At 35.5% G+C, this 17,776-nt stretch overlaps 2 protein-coding genes across 2 annotated transcripts; one reads left to right on the top strand and one right to left on the bottom strand.

Moving 5' to 3' along the window:
- The first annotated feature begins 944 nt into the window (after window positions 1–944).
- Window positions 945–5,332, top strand: LOC113287070 (probable LRR receptor-like serine/threonine-protein kinase At1g34110). Its single transcript, XM_026535730.1, has 2 exons — window positions 945–4,461; window positions 4,700–5,332. Exons 1-2 carry the CDS (start codon window positions 1,590–1,592, stop codon window positions 5,080–5,082), a joined length of 3,255 nt encoding a protein of 1,084 aa, XP_026391515.1. The 5' UTR covers window positions 945–1,589; the 3' UTR covers window positions 5,083–5,332.
- A 5,162-nt stretch (window positions 5,333–10,494) lies between these two features.
- LOC113285509 lies at window positions 10,495–11,213 on the bottom strand. Its single transcript, XM_026534385.1, has one exon. It carries the CDS (start codon window positions 11,118–11,120, stop codon window positions 10,644–10,646), a length of 477 nt encoding a protein of 158 aa, XP_026390170.1. The 5' UTR covers window positions 11,121–11,213; the 3' UTR covers window positions 10,495–10,643.
- Between the last annotated feature and the right edge of the window lie 6,563 nt (window positions 11,214–17,776).

The following is a 17,776-nucleotide window of genomic DNA, read 5'->3' as shown; positions in this document are numbered from 1 at the left end:
TAAAGAAATTAAAGTAAAGAAAGAAAAAAAATAAAGACATTGAAATTGTTGCTTAACTCTAACACCCCTTTTAACTTTCACAATCTCCTAGGCTGCCTTACTCCTATTATCATCAAACCTTATGTTCCCTATGCACATTTGCCAGCTCCACCGGAATCTTTTTGTACTTACTTATCGTTTTTTTATTAACCCTTCTTCCCGGAATCTTACACTAATTCATGTATCTTGCCGTGAAATCTAGACTAATTAGGTAAAAACTCCTAATGTTCCCTACAAGCTTCTCATTACATTGCTAATGGGGAAAAAACCCATCTGCAACCCTATTTTCACAAATAAATCTTTGTTAGAGTTTAGAGTCTTTGAGAAAAAAGGGTGAAAAAAGGTTCAACAAAATGTATATTCCCATGTTAATGTGGTCCACTGATAAAGTCAGATTTTAGTGATTTGAATTAGAAATCCCTCTGTATCAAAAAAAAAAAAAAATTAACGAATTAAAAAAAAATACTACAATAATATTAGAACCTAATTTTGGTATTTTCCACTTTGGCGCTCATAAGTCGAATGACTATTTATTACGGAGTGTGCACAAAAACGTACTCAATACATTCGGAATAACCATTGTCGGAGAAAGTGAAAGTGTTGCAATTGGAAACTATGCCTTTGGGAAAAACCAAACAGTGATCCTACGTGGAAATCATGCGGGACATACGGGTCCCACAGAAACTAACTCTAACAACTGATCGCAACCGTCTGAACAGCTGAATAAACTAAACATGATCTAAAAATGTTTTCGATGTTCACAGCAGAAAAACATCAAAACACTGTTCTTCTAATTTTATTTCTCAGATTTTTTTTTCAGAAACTGATAATTATTTCTTAATTGTTTTTCTTATTTTTAAGAAAGAAAGACAGGGTTCAGAGAAAGATACAAAGAGAGCTTAAAACCTAAACCTTTAAGCTAACAGAACAGCAGCAACCACCATTTTTCCATTTCCGTCTCTCTCTTCTGTGTCTCTCAATATGCAAACCCTAAACCCTCATTCTTTGGTGTGCTGGTGGAATTGAAACAGCAATCAAACTCATACAATCATCATCACTTCCATCAATTAAACAGAAAAACAGCTTGGGGTTCTACTCTGTTTCCTCTGTTTTTTCAGAGTACTTTTTGACAGTCAATCACCATTTAATGTGAAATACCTTCAGTTCATTCATCTTTGTTACAGTACTTTGTCTTCTCATCACCAAACTTGGGTTTTTATCCAATCCACCATTAAAATACAACTCTGGGTTCTTCTCTGATTCCGTTTTGAGGAGTCTATTTCATTACCATTAAAGGAGTAGTACTACTCTTAAGTTAAAGAAAGTTGAAACCCCAAACTCCATTTTTTTGATTTCTTCACTTCATCCATCACATGCAAGTTTTTAAAACTTAGTGTAACATTTAAGCATTATTACAGCTCCATTTCACATGTTCTTGTCTCATTTTGAGTAGACTTTACTTTCTCCCATCTCCATCAAACTTCAATCTCATATACACACACTCAGAGAGTTTCAGAAGGAGAAGAAGAAGATCAGAACCCATTTCTCTAATGGAGAAAACAAAAGAGTTCTTCTTCACCACAATCATCAAAAAATCTTCATCATCCCTCTTCTTCTTCTTCTGCTTGTTGTTGTTCTTGAGTTTTCATCATCAAGTGTATTCACTTTCTGAAGATGGACAAGCACTTTTATCTCTTCTTACAGATGCTGATTCATCTTCAACCATTCTATCTTCATGGAATCCATCACATCCAACTCCATGTTCATGGCAAGGTATAACCTGTTCACCACAAAATAGAGTTATTTCACTTTCATTGCCAGATACATTTTTGAATCTTTCTTCAATCCCACCTCAGCTTTCTTCACTTTCTTCTCTACAACTTCTCAATCTTTCTGCAACCAACATTTCTGGTTCTATCCCTCAATCTTTTGGTTCATTTGCGAATCTTCGGCTTCTCGATTTATCGTCGAATTCGCTTTCGGGTCCTGTTCCATCAGAGCTTGGGTTACTCTCATCACTGCTATTCTTGTTCTTGTACTCAAACCGGCTTTCAGGTCGTATACCACCACATCTTGCAAACCTCACATCATTGCAAAGTCTTTGTCTTCAAGATAATTCATTCAATGGAACAATTCCTTCACAGTTAGGTTCATTGCAGTCTCTGCAAGAGTTTAGAATTGGTGGGAACCCTTATTTAGTTGGTGAAATTCCATCTCAGTTGGGATTACTTACTAATCTCACGATTTTTGGTGCTGCGGCGACGGGACTTTCCGGTGAGATACCAGCTACATTTGGTGATTTGGTTAATCTCCAGACATTGGCACTTTATGATACTGAGATTTCTGGTTCAATACCACCTGAATTGGGCTTGTGTTCAGAGCTTAGGAATTTGTATTTGCATATGAACAAGATTTCTGGTTCTATTCCAGCTGAATTGGGGAAGTTGCAACAGCTTACTAGTTTGCTTATATGGGGGAATTTGATCACTGGAGAAATTCCGCCTGAGATATCGAATTGTTCGGCATTAGTAGTTTTTGATGCTTCTGCTAATGAAATCACTGGTGAAATCCCTGGTGATTTGGGGAAGCTAGTTGTTCTTGAACAGCTTCATTTATCGGATAATTCGTTGACAGGTACTATTCCATGGGAGTTAAGTAATTGTACTAGTTTAACTGCGCTGCAGCTCGACAAGAATCAGTTTTCTGGACCAATACCATGGCAGATAGGAAATTTGAAGTTCTTGCAGAGTTTCTTCTTGTGGGGTAATTCGGTTTCGGGAACTATACCGGCTTCTTTCGGAAATTGCACTGAACTTTATGCTCTTGATCTTTCGAAGAACAAGCTAACAGGTTCAATACCTGAAGAAATTTTCAGTTTGACAAAGTTGAGCAAGCTTTTGCTCCTCGGGAATTCGTTATCGGGTGGATTGCCTAAAAGCATCTCAAATTGCCAGTCATTGGTGAGATTACGCCTCGGTGAGAATCAACTTTCAGGTCAGATTCCTAAAGAGATAGGTAAATTGCAAAATTTAGTCTTTCTCGATTTATACACGAATCATTTCAGTGATAGTCTGCCAGCTGAAATTGCTAATATTTCAGTTCTTGAGCTATTAGATGTTCATAATAATCACATAACCGGAGAGATTCCGTCGCGGTTAGGAGAACTTGTTAATTTAGAGCAGCTTGATCTTAGCAGAAATGGCTTCACAGGTGAGATTCCTTCGAGTTTTGGAAATTTCAGTTACTTGAACAAGTTGATCCTCAACAATAATCTGCTTACTGGTTCGATTCCGACATCAATAAGAAACTTGCAAAAGTTAACTTTACTTGATTTGAGCTTCAATAGTTTGTCTGGTGAAATTCCGCCTGAAGTTGGTTACATTACTACCTTGACCATAAGTCTGGATTTGAGCTCTAATGGGTTTACTGGTGATATGCCTGAAGCATTTTCGGGTTTAACAAATTTGCAGTCTCTTGATCTTTCTCGGAATCATCTCCATGGAGGAATTGAAGTTCTTAGTCTCCTTACTAGTCTTACTTCATTGAATATTTCATATAACAACTTCTCAGGTCCCATTCCAGTGACGCCATTTTTCAGGACATTATCTTCGAATTCATACCTCGAGAATTCTAAGCTTTGTCAATCTGTCGATGGGACTTCTTGTTCTTCAGGTTTAAATCGCAAAGGAAAATCATCAAAAACCGTGGCTTTAATCTGCGTGACTCTTGCTTCATTTGCATTGGCTGTTCTTGCATCTTGGATTCTTATAAATCGGAATAGAAGATACATGGCCGAGAAAGCTTCACTTGCAGCAGCTTCGTCATCAGGAGCTGAAGATTTTTCATATCCATGGACTTTTATTCCATTTCAAAAGCTCAACTTCTCTATTGAGAACATACTGGATTGCTTGAAAGACGAGAATGTGCTGGGTAAAGGTTGTTCGGGAGTAGTTTACAAGGCTGAAATGCCTAACGGGGACATAATTGCGGTGAAGAAACTTTGGAAAACAAAGGATAAAGATGAACACAATGATGCATTTGCCTCTGAAATTCAAATTCTTGGACACATTCGGCATCGGAATATTGTTAAGCTACTTGGTTACTGTTCGAATAAGTATGTTAAGCTTTTGCTTTATAACTTCGTCTCAAATGGGAATTTGCAACAGTTGTTGGAAGCAAACAGGAATTTAGATTGGGAAACTCGGTATAAAATTGCTGTAGGATCAGCGCAGGGACTTGCTTATCTTCATCATGATTGTGTACCCGCAATTCTTCACCGAGATGTTAAATGCAATAACATACTCCTGGACTCAAAATGTGAAGCTTATCTAGCTGATTTTGGGCTTGCCAAGTTAATGAACTCTCCAAATTATCACCATGCAATGTCTAGAGTTGCAGGCTCTTACGGCTATATAGCTCCAGGTAATGCATTACTTCCTTTTCCATGTTATCTACTCATGTTTCAGTACTTCGTATATTCTTGCCTGTGATCTTTGTCATATAAATGATGCCAGAGCTTGTTCATGAATCTTAATATAGCCATGGCTATCACCAGAACAATATCTCTCACTAGTTTATTATCCGTAACACAAATTTTAGTCATTTTATAATTTAGCTTTCAATCATTTACGTCAACTCATTTGTTATTTGATATCCACAGAGTATGGATATACAATGAACATAACTGAAAAGAGCGACGTCTACAGCTATGGAGTAGTCTTGCTTGAGATTCTTAGTGGCCGAAGCGCTGTAGAACCCCAAATTGGTGACGGTTTGCACATAGTTGAATGGGTGAAGAAGAAAATGGGAAGTTTTGAGCCTGCGATAACCGTATTAGATGCAAAACTTCGAGGATTACCCGATCAAATGGTGCAAGAGATGCTTCAAACTCTAGGAATTGCAATGTTCTGCGTGAATTCATCGCCAACAGAACGGCCTACCATGAAAGAAGTGGTAGCGTTACTGAGCGAAGTTAAAAGCACACCTGAAGAATGGGGGAAAACATCTCAACCTCTAATAAAACAGTCCTCAAATCAGAGCTGATATTCATTTCTTTCTCTCTAGTCATAAAGAAATTCCTCTCATTGATTGATATAGGGAGGGGAAATTGGGCAGTGGAAAATCTTGTTAGGGGGTAGTGTCCTATTGATTTGGCATATGGGTCTTCCTTTGTACAGTTCAGAAACAACTAGATCATGGTTAATTTTGCTTCATGTTTTTTCATTTTCTTTCTTTTCTATTCTTTTAAGAGTGGATTTGTGGGCACACTGTGAAAGGGTCCCAATATTCCTCTTTCAACATAGCTTTATAGTCTGAAATTTTCTCAATAAGACAGTTTGAAGGTATACAATTTGAGAAATCTAGAGGGTAGGGAGGGAGGGCAGAAGTCCCTACTTGTTTGATTTGTAGGTCTTGTTGTTCAGGCAAAGAGGAGACAATGTAGAGCAAACCATGCCCCTAATAACCCTCCATCCTCACATGTAATGGCTTGACTGTGACTTTGTCTCATCTTGTCACAACAATCCTTCACTTGACCCATATCTCACATAAGTTTCAGTGGTTAGAAGACAATTTCATAAGATAGGAACATTCAATGATCCCATTTCCCCTTTCATTCTTTAATGAAAAACTCCATGTTTCAACAGAACCAGCAGTCAAATTTTGCAGGTAAGAATTCAATGCTGCAAATTCCATATCCATCTGATCAATCTGACTAGCAGCTAGAAGAAAACTTGACATTCTAACTGGATTGACAAAACAAAAGGCTGCAATGTAGAAGAATTTTTATCTTCCTTTCGGAAGATATCATTCAGAATGAATGCAGAAATAATTCAGAAGCCATTTTGGTGTCAAATAATGTTAAAAGTTAAAACCAATAATTTTCTTGTCTGTAAGACCACTGAAAAAAAAAAGATGAGAAGTCTAAATCCAAAGTACCGTGTTCATTCATGGTCCCTGCACAAAAAAAAAATGAACTTACCGAAAAGATTGAATTGACATATGCCCATTACCCATATTCAAGACCTTCCCATTGTCTTGTTCCCAAATTTCAACAACATCCACATGGTACTCCCTCACCACTCAATGTTCTGTTTTCCTGCTCGCTATCATTCTCTTCTCTACTTTGTCTAGTTCTATCCTAACTAAAGCTAGTTTCTAGGAAACTACTATCTTCAATTATCCATGAGATTTTTGTGATCCCCATAAGAAAGTGGTTTTCACCATGATTTGCTGAGGTTTTTTAACTCTCGGGAAACTCATGACTCCTGCCATACAACACACCTGCAATGCTAGCTTTATAACATACAAGGACTAACTGAATTTCATTTCCTACCGCCTCTTTGCATACTATATCTATCAAATCCAAAGTTGAAGTTCCAAGAATATCAACTGATCCCGAGCTATCAAAGAAACAACTAAAACTAGTAAAGCAGTTCATACACATAATTCTTTAGAAGTTCAAAAATTCTTTATGAACGATTATATTTGCATGTAAATGAAAGAGCATGAATACGAAAATCAAACGAGAATGATACGCGTCTAGGAAACTGCATGTGGTGTACTACTAGTCTTAAACGTTTAACCATAATGATGACTGAGGAAAAAGTCTAAAGCACTGAATTCCATGAAATCTACCTCCCAAGGTTGGTTTTCATGGCACCAAAGATATGAGTTGTCAAACATTGATTGAACGACAATCCCCATTTATTGAACTGATAAGTCAATAACATCATTCCTTAATTTACACGATAAGGATAAGGATATAGAATTGGTATTTAAAGTTTTAAACTATACTATCATCTGAAATCTGAATACCTGGTATCCAGCTTCCAGTCAGAAGATCTTAACCACTTATGCTGATAGCTATGAACCCTCAAAAATGTAATCATAACCAAGCTTAGCCCTCTAATCTCCACAAGAAGGAAACTGCAGTTTTGAGTAAATACAGTTAGATCAAAGAAACAAAGACCATTTCCTACCTCTAGACAAACACAGAGACAATAACTAAGTGGCTGGTGGTTTGCGATGTTATTCTGAAAGCAACAAACTCATTGTTTTCACTATGCTGTCGTTTCCTATTTTTAATTTGGACAAGAACCAAAAAAACTAAAAAAAAAAAAAAAAGAAGGAAGGAAGGAAGGAGATGACCTAAGTTAACATCATGTAGTGCGATAATATAAATATCAGATACATAAAACAGTATATAACTGTAAGTTGAACATTCCTACTGCAAACCACAGTTACCACACAAATGATAATCCTCACTTTCTGATTGTAGTATCAGATTCATTTATCTGTGGGAACACTTTTTGAAGTATTGCTTCTCACTCCTTCATGCAACGCATGTCGTTTTCATCACTGAACTGGGACTTCGATACCAGGTAATTCGTTATAAGGGCACATGTGACAGCTAGTAAAGAATAATCTACTTATTATCACTTCATGTTGCTCAATGGAAAAATTGACCGTTGAAGGCATATGTTTGCAAAGAACACAATACTTCAAAAATAAGTCATGCCGGTATCAAAGTTCCAGTTCAGTGATGAAAACGATGTGCAATGCATAAAGGAATGGGAATCAATACTTCAAAAAGTGGTCCCACGGATAAATGAATCAGATACTATTATCAGAGAGTGAGGATTATGATTTGTGTGGTAACTGTGGTTTGCAGTAGGAATGTTCCACTTACAGTTAACACTAACTGCATTTCATTCCGCCTCTTTTCATACTATATGTAATTCAAAGTTGAAGTTCCAAGAATACTAATAAATCCCGAGCTATCAAAGAAACAACTAAAACCAGTAAAGCAGTTCATACACGTAATTCTTTAGAAGTTCAAAAATTCTTTATGAACAATTATATTAGCATGTAAATGAAAGAGCAAGAAGATGAAAATCAAAGCAGAATGATACGCGTCTAGGAAACTACATGTGCTGTACTACTAGTCTTAAACGCTTAACCATAATGATGACTGAAGAAAAAGTTCCCCAAATGCTGGTTTTCATGGCACCAAAGCTATGACTTGTCAAACATTGATTGAACGACAAGCCCCATTATTGTCAATTATATGACATAAGTTCAGCTAAATATGATGATGAAGGGTAAATCTGGTTACGGAACATTCAAAAAACAGATGCAATCAGGCCTAAACAGAATAAAAACATGTGAATATACCACAACTAGTAGCCAACAGAGTAACGTTTTCTAGTTGAATAGTGTGACATCACTGAGCAATCTCAACAGCTCTTTCTGAGAATTTTTTCTTTCGATCCCCTAAGAAAGTTGTTTTTACCATGATTTGCTAAGATTGTAACTCTAGGGAAACTCATGTGTCCTGTGATAGAATAACCTCATTTCATTTCCGTCTCTTTTCATACTACATCTAATCCAAAGTTGAAGTTCCAAGAATATTAACTAATCCTACGCTATCAAAGAAACAACTAAAACCAGTAAAGCAGTTGATACACATAATTCTACAGAAGTTCAAAAATATTTTAAAAACAATCGTATTAGCATGTGAATAAAAGAGCTAAAAGATGAAATCAAATCAAAAAAATACATATCTAGGAAACTGCATGTGATGTATTACTAGTCTTAAACGTTTAACCATGGAATCTCATACTAATAATGACTGAAGAAAAGGTCCAAAACACTGAATTTCATGTAATTTACCTTCCAAATGCTGGTTTTTATGGCACCAAAGATACGAGTTGTCAAACGTTGATTGAATGACAAGCCCCACTACTGAACTAGTAAACCGATACATGATTCCTTAATATGCAATAAGGATAAGGATATGGATAAGGTATTTAAACTATTACTAGGAATAAGTATAAGCCTATCATTTGAATGAAATCCAACTTCCAGTCAAAATTAGCAGTAAATCATTTCCGTTTTATAACAAGGGAGGGAAAAAACATGATAGTTCTGGACTTTAAAAATGTAATCGTGACCGTGCTTTAGCCTTCACAAGAAGAAATAGAATGCAGTTTTGAGTTCACAGTTAGATCAAAGAAACAAAAACTAATTCTTAACACTAGACAAACAAGGAGAACAATACCAAAGTGGCTTGTTGTCTTTGCAGAAAAGTGTAATGTAATTATGAAAGCAACAGGCTCGTCACTATGGTATCATTAAATTGGACAGGAGACCAAAAACTAAAAATTAGTTGGAGGACGATGACTTACTGTAAAGCATCATTTATGGTGATAATATCAGTACAGTGAACAATATATGCACGGGGGATTGAGTGTAGAAATTTTCGGAGTGGTTTGTAAAATTTGGTCGTAAAACTTAAGTACACATGCGTAGTAGACACTGGCACCTTTATTATCACTAAAAACTCATGCATTAGAACATCAATGCAGGAAGCCTACCCCTCAAATTACTTTTATGTTCAACAAGGGGATAATTGTGAGAGAACCATGGGTCTCTGCGCATCTATCTTCCTTCTAAGAAACCTAAAATATAACTTCACCATATAATTGCAATATTTTGGTTCTCACCAAATAGTCGATTGACTAGAAGCTTAATGCAGTGATTCCTAGCACGTTACAAGCGTTAAGCGTTGGGAAACAAAAACCAAACTTGCAACTGACAGGGTCATCAGATCCAAGGAAGACCATGAATGGCATAGGTGGCAAGATATAAATGCAAATGGCATCATCTATATGACATAAGTTCAGTTAATAATGACGGCGAAGGGGTGATTCTGGTTAGAGAATTTAGGAAACAAAGGAAGAAGTTCTACACGGAATAAAAACGTGCAAATGTAGCCAGCAGAGTAATGTTTTCTAGTTGAATATTGCGAGATCACCGAGCAGTCACCCCGAAGGTTTCAGAGGTCACGAGAGTTCGTGTAACTCGAGTACTAAGCATGTTAAGCTTTCAAGGATGGATTTGCAGAGTTTAGCAGCAGTGCAGCACAATTTGCTTGTCAGGGTACTATTCTGAACGGTGGGCAAATTAGTGTACCAAAGTCATCCCCTGCATTCTTACCCATAAAGGGCTTACTAAGAAGCCTTCCCTAGCAATATTATTGACGAGTTAATAAAGGACAGCAGCAACTACAGTGACTCATATACTATCCAACCTCTCACTACATTTCAATTAGCTTAACTGTTTCTAATTATAACAAAAAAGAATTCGTTCACATATCACAGTTGTATGCTTACAGTCATATTTCACGTATTCTATACCGTTTTGAGTTCTGTCTTCAACATATTCACGTATTCCTCTACTCTCGAAGTTCAATTCAGCTCTATCTTATGTCTAGTACTTCACTGTATTGGTATCATCATTATATTCATGGGTTCCTCAACTCCTAAAGTTCAATTCAGAGCTATAAGTACCTCTTTACAGTTCACTGAGTTCTTTTATTAACAACCTACAAATCTTCTAAGTGACATGTCCTCAAACAAATACCAAGCACCAAAGTAAATGAAAAACCCTAGATTTTCTCATTCAAACACTGATCAATTCAAAGTGGCTCTTATAATAATAACACAACTCATTATTGTTATAACCAATATTTCATCAATTCGAATGCAACTAAAAAATATTCATACAATAAAACAATAAAATTTGCATAAAAACCTCATGATTCATTCATTCAACTGGGCAAGTTCAGCTTTCAATTGCTCCATCTTTAATCCCATTGATCTCTGCAAAGCCCCTTTTTCTTTCTCATCCAATTTCTCCATCAACGCATCAAATTTATCCAACACAACCTGTACAGCATCACGAGCAGTTTCAGCTTCTTCGTCGAAATAAACAGTTTCTTTTGATTCTAAAGCTAATTCTATCTCTTCTCTAGCATCTGCAAATTTCAGATTTATCTCATCAATCTCTTTATTCTGATCAAAACTTGGTTCTCCACTAAACTTCCTCTCATTGTTTCTGAAATGGGTTCTAGGAATTGAACTGAATCGAGGTATGTAAGTGTGGAATTTTGAAACTGGGGATGAAATTGGGTTAGAAATGTATGAATTTGAGAGTAATGAAGAAATGGGCTTTGATTGTTTGAAAAATGGGGCTCTTGAAAGTGATTTACAGAGAGAAAGTCTTGAAATTTGATTCATCTTTTTTCAGAAGAGAAGGGGAGATGAGAGAGACGAGTTCTGTTTTAGGGTTTAATAAGGGCTTCTGTTCGAGACCTTGACAATAGAAGTCGATTTGTTAATATCACTTATTTTAAAAGAGGTTTCTAAGAAAAGTGTTTCGATATAACCAGAAGTCAAAACTAGAAATTTTTTGCTTTTAAAAGTCGTTCCGGAAGTTTATAGGATATCTAGGCTAATTTCTTGCTTTTTGACTTCAAAAAATTGATTTTTTTATTTTTTGACTTCAAGATATCGAAATTACTTCTTAAAGATTACTTTTTTAATCTAATTAAGTCGAAAAGCCAAAAATGTTCATTTGAGAACACCATTTCAAAATAATTTCTAAAACTTTTCTAGTTTTTAACTTCTGAAATTGAGCTTTTCCTAGTATCCGAAGATCCACGGTCGCTAAAAGGGGTACCACTTTACCTGGGACATACCATTCCAAAAATACACGATGTTTTGTCTTATATGGAATTCAGTACACCCTCAAGTACATGGATACCACTATAAGTAATCTTGCCAGAGATGTTACTCATCTATTTTATAACTTTTATATAAAATCATATTTGACAACAGTGAAACAAAATATGCTAAGACTTGTGAAATAATTAGAGTCTCATTTTATACATTCTTTTGGTATTTTTGGTATGTTCTTCTCATTACATCTCAGTTTTACGGTTGATTTCATTTTAATTGTTATGTAACGAAAGACACGACTTTTATTTGATTCTTGGCTCTAGCCTCTATGGATCATCTTAATCTTTTGTCAGAACACAAATTTGTAAGTTCTATTTGTAGTCCACTAAGATTCCATGAAAGAAGATGAGCACTAGTGTTCGCTCTTAAAAGATTTTCATCCGTATTCGAATTACGATCATCTGAATTCATATCAATACTTGTCATGTAAGAAGATTTCTCAGCCTAATGATACTCTGGCCAGAAAAATCTGGAGTATGAAGGTCATTCCTAAGATTCAGTTCTTCATCTGGAAGATGAATAACAATATTCTTCCCTTTAGTGCTCATCATGCTAGATTTGTCAGTTATATTAACCCAATTTGCATTTTATGCAATAACCATTGTGAAACTGATGAACACTCTCTTATTCATTGCAGTTTTTCCAGAGCAGTTTGGGCTCACTGCTCTTTGAATCTTGATAATTCTAGCTTAGGGATTAACTAGGTGACTGGTGGTCTATATGGATTTCTAGAGACGATCACCAGACTCAGTGGGGATCGTGGGCAGATCTTTGTGCCACCATATGCTGGTTTATATAGAAATCTAGGCGTAATATGATGTTCAAGAAAATTAAACCTTGTCCTAGACACACATGAAAACAGATAATAAGTCACTTAACCTCAGCTTTGATGCACACTCAATTAGATGAAAATATAATAGCTTAAAGAAGGAATCATGTTGTTGATCAGACTCCTAGTGGGAAGGTCTCCTTTGCTTTGATGTTTTCTTTTGACGGTCTTACAGGTCTAACATGGATTGGTGTTTGCATAATAGGTCCAACAGGAGACACCATTGGTAGGACAACTAGGGGAACCAGAATCCATGGTAGGGAAGAAGGTGAATTCTTAGATGCTAAGGATGTTATAGATTGGGCCTCTCAACTTCACTGCAAATCTCTCAATCTTCTGGGAAGCAATCAAAATATCACTATTTAAAGCTCTGTAAGGCGGAATAAGAAGAACTAGTTGGAGGACTAATGATAGAATGGATAACCTTATTTATGTCTAAGAAATTTGACAAAGTTTGTTGTGAGACCATTAAACATGGAACTTTTCTTGATCTCCAAAGGATGGGAGGAAGGTCTCAAACTTCTCAATTGTGGGAGGTACCTTTACTTTCAGAAATTTGTCATTAACTCTTTTTTTATCTATAAAAAGAAGAAAAAAAAACATTTGTTTGTATCATAAGTACTTACTGAAATCAGTTGAACCTATTCCAAGAACAACATTGTTCTTAGTAGGGGCAAGTCTCCGTACCCAACCCTGGTTAATAAATTCGCGAATTGCTCGGGTATCATTTGAATTTGTATCATCCGAACTTTCGAAACCTTGATTTATATTTGGGAGTTTGCAGCCTAAAACAAATTAGATGCACATTTATGAATTACCTAACTATGCGGACCGTTATTATTCTTTATCACCTTTTTTACTTCTAAAATTGTACATACATTAATCAACGTACATGTAATTTGTTGATTATATGATAATTTTTTAAATTATAAAATCATAGTACTTAAGGCGAGATTATGTTAAAAATGATTTTTTTACATGTTAATATATGCCGAATTTTGTGTGCAGAATTCATATCCATAAAACGAATTATACACGTATGTATGTCGTTATGAATTATCTCCAAATCACGGATCGTTGACCGAATAGTGGACCGGATTTATATTCCGCAGAAATGAATAATACTAGTTTGTTTGTCGTCCCAAACTTTTTCCATGCCTTGTGTCTTGGTTTTTATTATAGATGTTTGTGCACTTACTTTATCAGTGTTATAGTCCTCGTTTTTGAAATTCAGAAAAACGCTAGTAAATCAAGATGGAATAACTAATAGAGTTCCTTCAAAAGTTTCTTAGACGTCGTTAGTTGTGTAAGCATTTCGGAAAAAAATAACTTGAAGTTCCGTTAAACAGGTACTTAAAAACCGATAGTTGTTAAAATTAAATATTGGTAATAATTTCATAGGTACTTTTTCCGTTGACTTAAGAACTTGGTAAGAGACCCCAGGTTCAAGTTTCTCGCATTCATCGAGAGGCGCATCATAGTCATATGTTGTTTAAATATATGCACTCCCAATACTTCGTCTGATGTTGTTACCACCATGATATATGTAGTAATTTTGAAAAGTTTTGTCATGCTGAAAAGAATGAGCAACAAAATCAACAACATTTTCACGAGTTCAGTGTAGATGTTTTCCTCCGTAAATTTTGAACCGACTAGTCCATATTTCATGAGTATTTGGGTTGTTAGTGCATCAGATCCTTGGCCCGCCATGATCCGTGAAACACCAATATCAAGAGACTCTGACATGGTAGAACACCACGTGATATATGATTTACCAGCATCGTCGTAATTTGTTATAATGTTTTCCATAATCATTCTTAATTTGAGCAATGATAATAAGACCTCCTTGTGCAGTAATTATTTTTTTTTTGTAAAGTTTCACATGTCACTCTTAAAATCTTCATTATCAGCCTTATGCTTAGTATGCAACCATACTGAACCACCACCATAATTTCAATTTCAATTAGTACAAACACACATAAAATGGGATATACGCCCAAAAACCCTTAAAGTATGGTTATGGAGGAAAAGTAAAATATTGGGTAGGGTATGAAGACAAGTTTTAATTCTGAAACCTGTATGGACAAACTTGTCAGAATCAGTAACACAGTAACACGATCAACGATAAAGATCTGATACCTGATATGAAGACAAGTTTTACTTGGACGAACTCAGAAATCAATATCCAAGTAATAACCTAGTATGTAACCGTACTGTAATACGAACCGAATTCCAACAAGAACAAGTCTTGTAATCTTTCTTTCAAGATACGAATTCTCAATAATAAATCTTGTAGATTCAATAAAGTTTTTTAGGCTTAAAAACTGTCTAAATTATTTTAACGCACTATGCTAGTTGGGGATTGTGAATGAAGCTAACTGTAGAGGACATGAAAAGAAGATAAGATGAAGGATATTAATATTAAGTAGTGCCGGAGAAACAACCAAAGAGAGGATAAGTGGAGAATGATTTTTTTTCTTCTATGCACATGAAGAATGAAAAACCAGAAGAGAAAATAGACGGAGATATAATGAGAATAAAAGAAGTTTTGCGGGAAGTATACGTGAGGTGATAAAAACAAGAGATAGGGTTATACATTCATCATCTCTGTCCGTTATTTTTCATCTCCAGCCGTTCATTCCGAATTTAACTACATAAACATCCATAACCATCAGTTGAGGAACGGGTCGTTGAAGAAGGGCTGAATCGTAAATAAAAAACTTACAGAACGACCGTTTTTAAAGCTCTAATCAGTGCTCCGTATTTTTATTAAATCTAAGACCGTCTTGACCGGTCCACGATCCATTGACCGTCATTGAGGGTCGGGGATGTGGGTCATAAAAACTTCATTTTCCACTAGTGACTTGTGATATGTATATTATAAAGATAAACAATATAATGAGGATCATAAATAGCACAAGATACTAGATATTTTGTTAACGAGGAAAACTGTAAAGCAGAAAACTCCGGGACCTAGTCCAGAACTTGAACACCACACTGTATGAAGCCGCTATAGACACTAGCCTACTATCAGACTCCGGAATGGAATGTGGTTGAGACTGAATCGACCTTACGAACATTTCAGCTTCAGTTTCGCTTATTTAAGTATCTTGCATTTGCAAGAACCTGCGAAATGTGATTCCCCTAGCTGACGTCCTTTACCGGACTAAGAGTTGCTTCAACCTAAGTGAAGACTTTTGTGATTATTCTTCCTCTAACAGGAACCCTATTTGATTTCCTTCAAAAATATATTAAATCAAGGTATGGAAATCTATATGCTATGAAGGATCTTCAAGAAAAAAAGATATCAAGCAAACCCACAATTAGGTTGAACTTACTATCTTAAAAAGTTATAGAGATGCTTAACCAATTCTACCTCACAAGCAAAATCTAAACAAATCAAGCCAGAAGTGATTTAGATATCTATCTTGTGGAATCACAAAGTCTGAGATGAAGAGTACTTTGTAATTTTTATCTATCAAGTTCCTGATCTAAAGTTTCGAAAACTTTTAGAAGATCAATAAAAACAAGATCCGGATAACAAGAACTATCAGGTAAAAGATAGCCTGGCCAGGATTCACACATCCCTTGGTGAAGTATTTCAAAGTCGTAACCTAATATACTTTCATAGAGGAAACCTAGGTTTTTAGAGGACGACTCTAGTTTGCGACGTCTAGGATATAAATGTATTAGGATTAAGTTTCTAGTATGTAGGGAGTACTCTAATTATATTTATGAACAACCATGGTAGCTTAAAATAAAGCTAATTTCGTGAAATATTACCTTGTATAGAATGCCAAGTAAGCGAAACTTCTCTATATAGATTGTGCATGAAAGAATGTGAGAAGTTTGCTTTGAATTACAAAGAAGATGTGCAACAGTAATGCACTCCAGAGATCCATGACTAAGTGGTTCTGGAACCTTTAAGCATAATTAGACTAATTATCACAAGACCGAATCCGTTCGTAAACTGTCAAAACAGTTTGTCAACTCAAAGTCGTCTCGTAACTCATGAATTTTTTGATCTAAGCAAGTTCGTGAACTGTCATAACAGTTTGTGTACTTAGTTTTAGAGCATAGCTCTGTTGAACCCACCAAGCGTTGGTATGTCAAGTTTGGTTATCATATTTTAGTATCAGAACTCATCTAGAGTCGCTTGATTAATTACTAGAGTCAACTTCATTTAGGTTAGACTAGAAAGCATAGGAATGTTGAGACTTACAAGTATTACTTTGAAGACCTAAAGAATGTGAAGAAGTAACGACTGCAACGAAGACATCATCCTTCAACTTGAGGTTAGTAATACTGACTTGATCTTATTTCCATTCCTAACGTATCTTTCAAGTCGTATTATATTGAAAACATATCATGTGAAGCTTTATATATGACACTCTAGTAGTTAGACTTGGTCATAGCATTATGATCAAATTATCAAGGAATTATATTGAATTACGAAGTATAACTCTTATCTCTTGAACTTCTTAAGTACGACATCAACATAGTTTATGTATTTATTACTTGATTATGTGTGGGATATAAGTGTGATTTCGTCATAGGAAACTATGTATTATTACGTTGGTTTAAGAAAGTAGTTGTAAGAACTTGTTTCATAATCGAAAGAGAAATCATAAGTGTGTTGGTCCGGTTCTTCATTGAATATTATTTGGATGACCAATGCAAGATGACAAGGTAGAACCGATCTTAACTTATGTTGATAGTCATGGTATAACCGGTCATAGCCTATATTGTATTACAAGGTGTAACCTATCCAAACTATCTTTGGGAAGCATGGTGTAATCGATCACAACCTACTTTGAGAAGCAATGTGTAACCGGTCACAACCTACACTAGGAAGCATGGTATAACCGGTCACAACATATATTGTGAGTCATGGTATAACCGGTCCCAAAAGCAAAATCGAGTTTCCAATATTCACATATTTCTTTATGTTTTGTGTGAATTTGGAATTAGGTTTTTCTAAGATAGGAAACTTCTAGATGTCGACATTATTTGAACATGTGCATAACTTTTATCATTAATTGTTCAAAGATATTCCTTGATACTCAAGGTGATCCCAAGCCGAAATATTAAAAAACATTTAACTATGATTTTTAAAATATATATGTTTTAATTACCCGCAATTAAAATATATACTCTGGAAAAGGTTTGTTAGTCAATAATAGAAATTTTCTAAGAGAGATTTCCGAAATATTGGGTGACATTTATTGGATATAGGAAAACCGAATTTAGGAACTTTAATGCATATCTTGAGAATATTTTCGGTTTTGTATTTTCTTGTTATCCAAACAACCTTGGTCTATAAATA

This window comes from Papaver somniferum, chromosome 6 (assembly GCF_003573695.1).
Source record: "Papaver somniferum cultivar HN1 chromosome 6, ASM357369v1, whole genome shotgun sequence".
NCBI lineage: Eukaryota > Viridiplantae > Streptophyta > Magnoliopsida > Ranunculales > Papaveraceae > Papaver > Papaver somniferum.
This window is presented reverse-complemented; position numbering and strand designations above follow the sequence as displayed.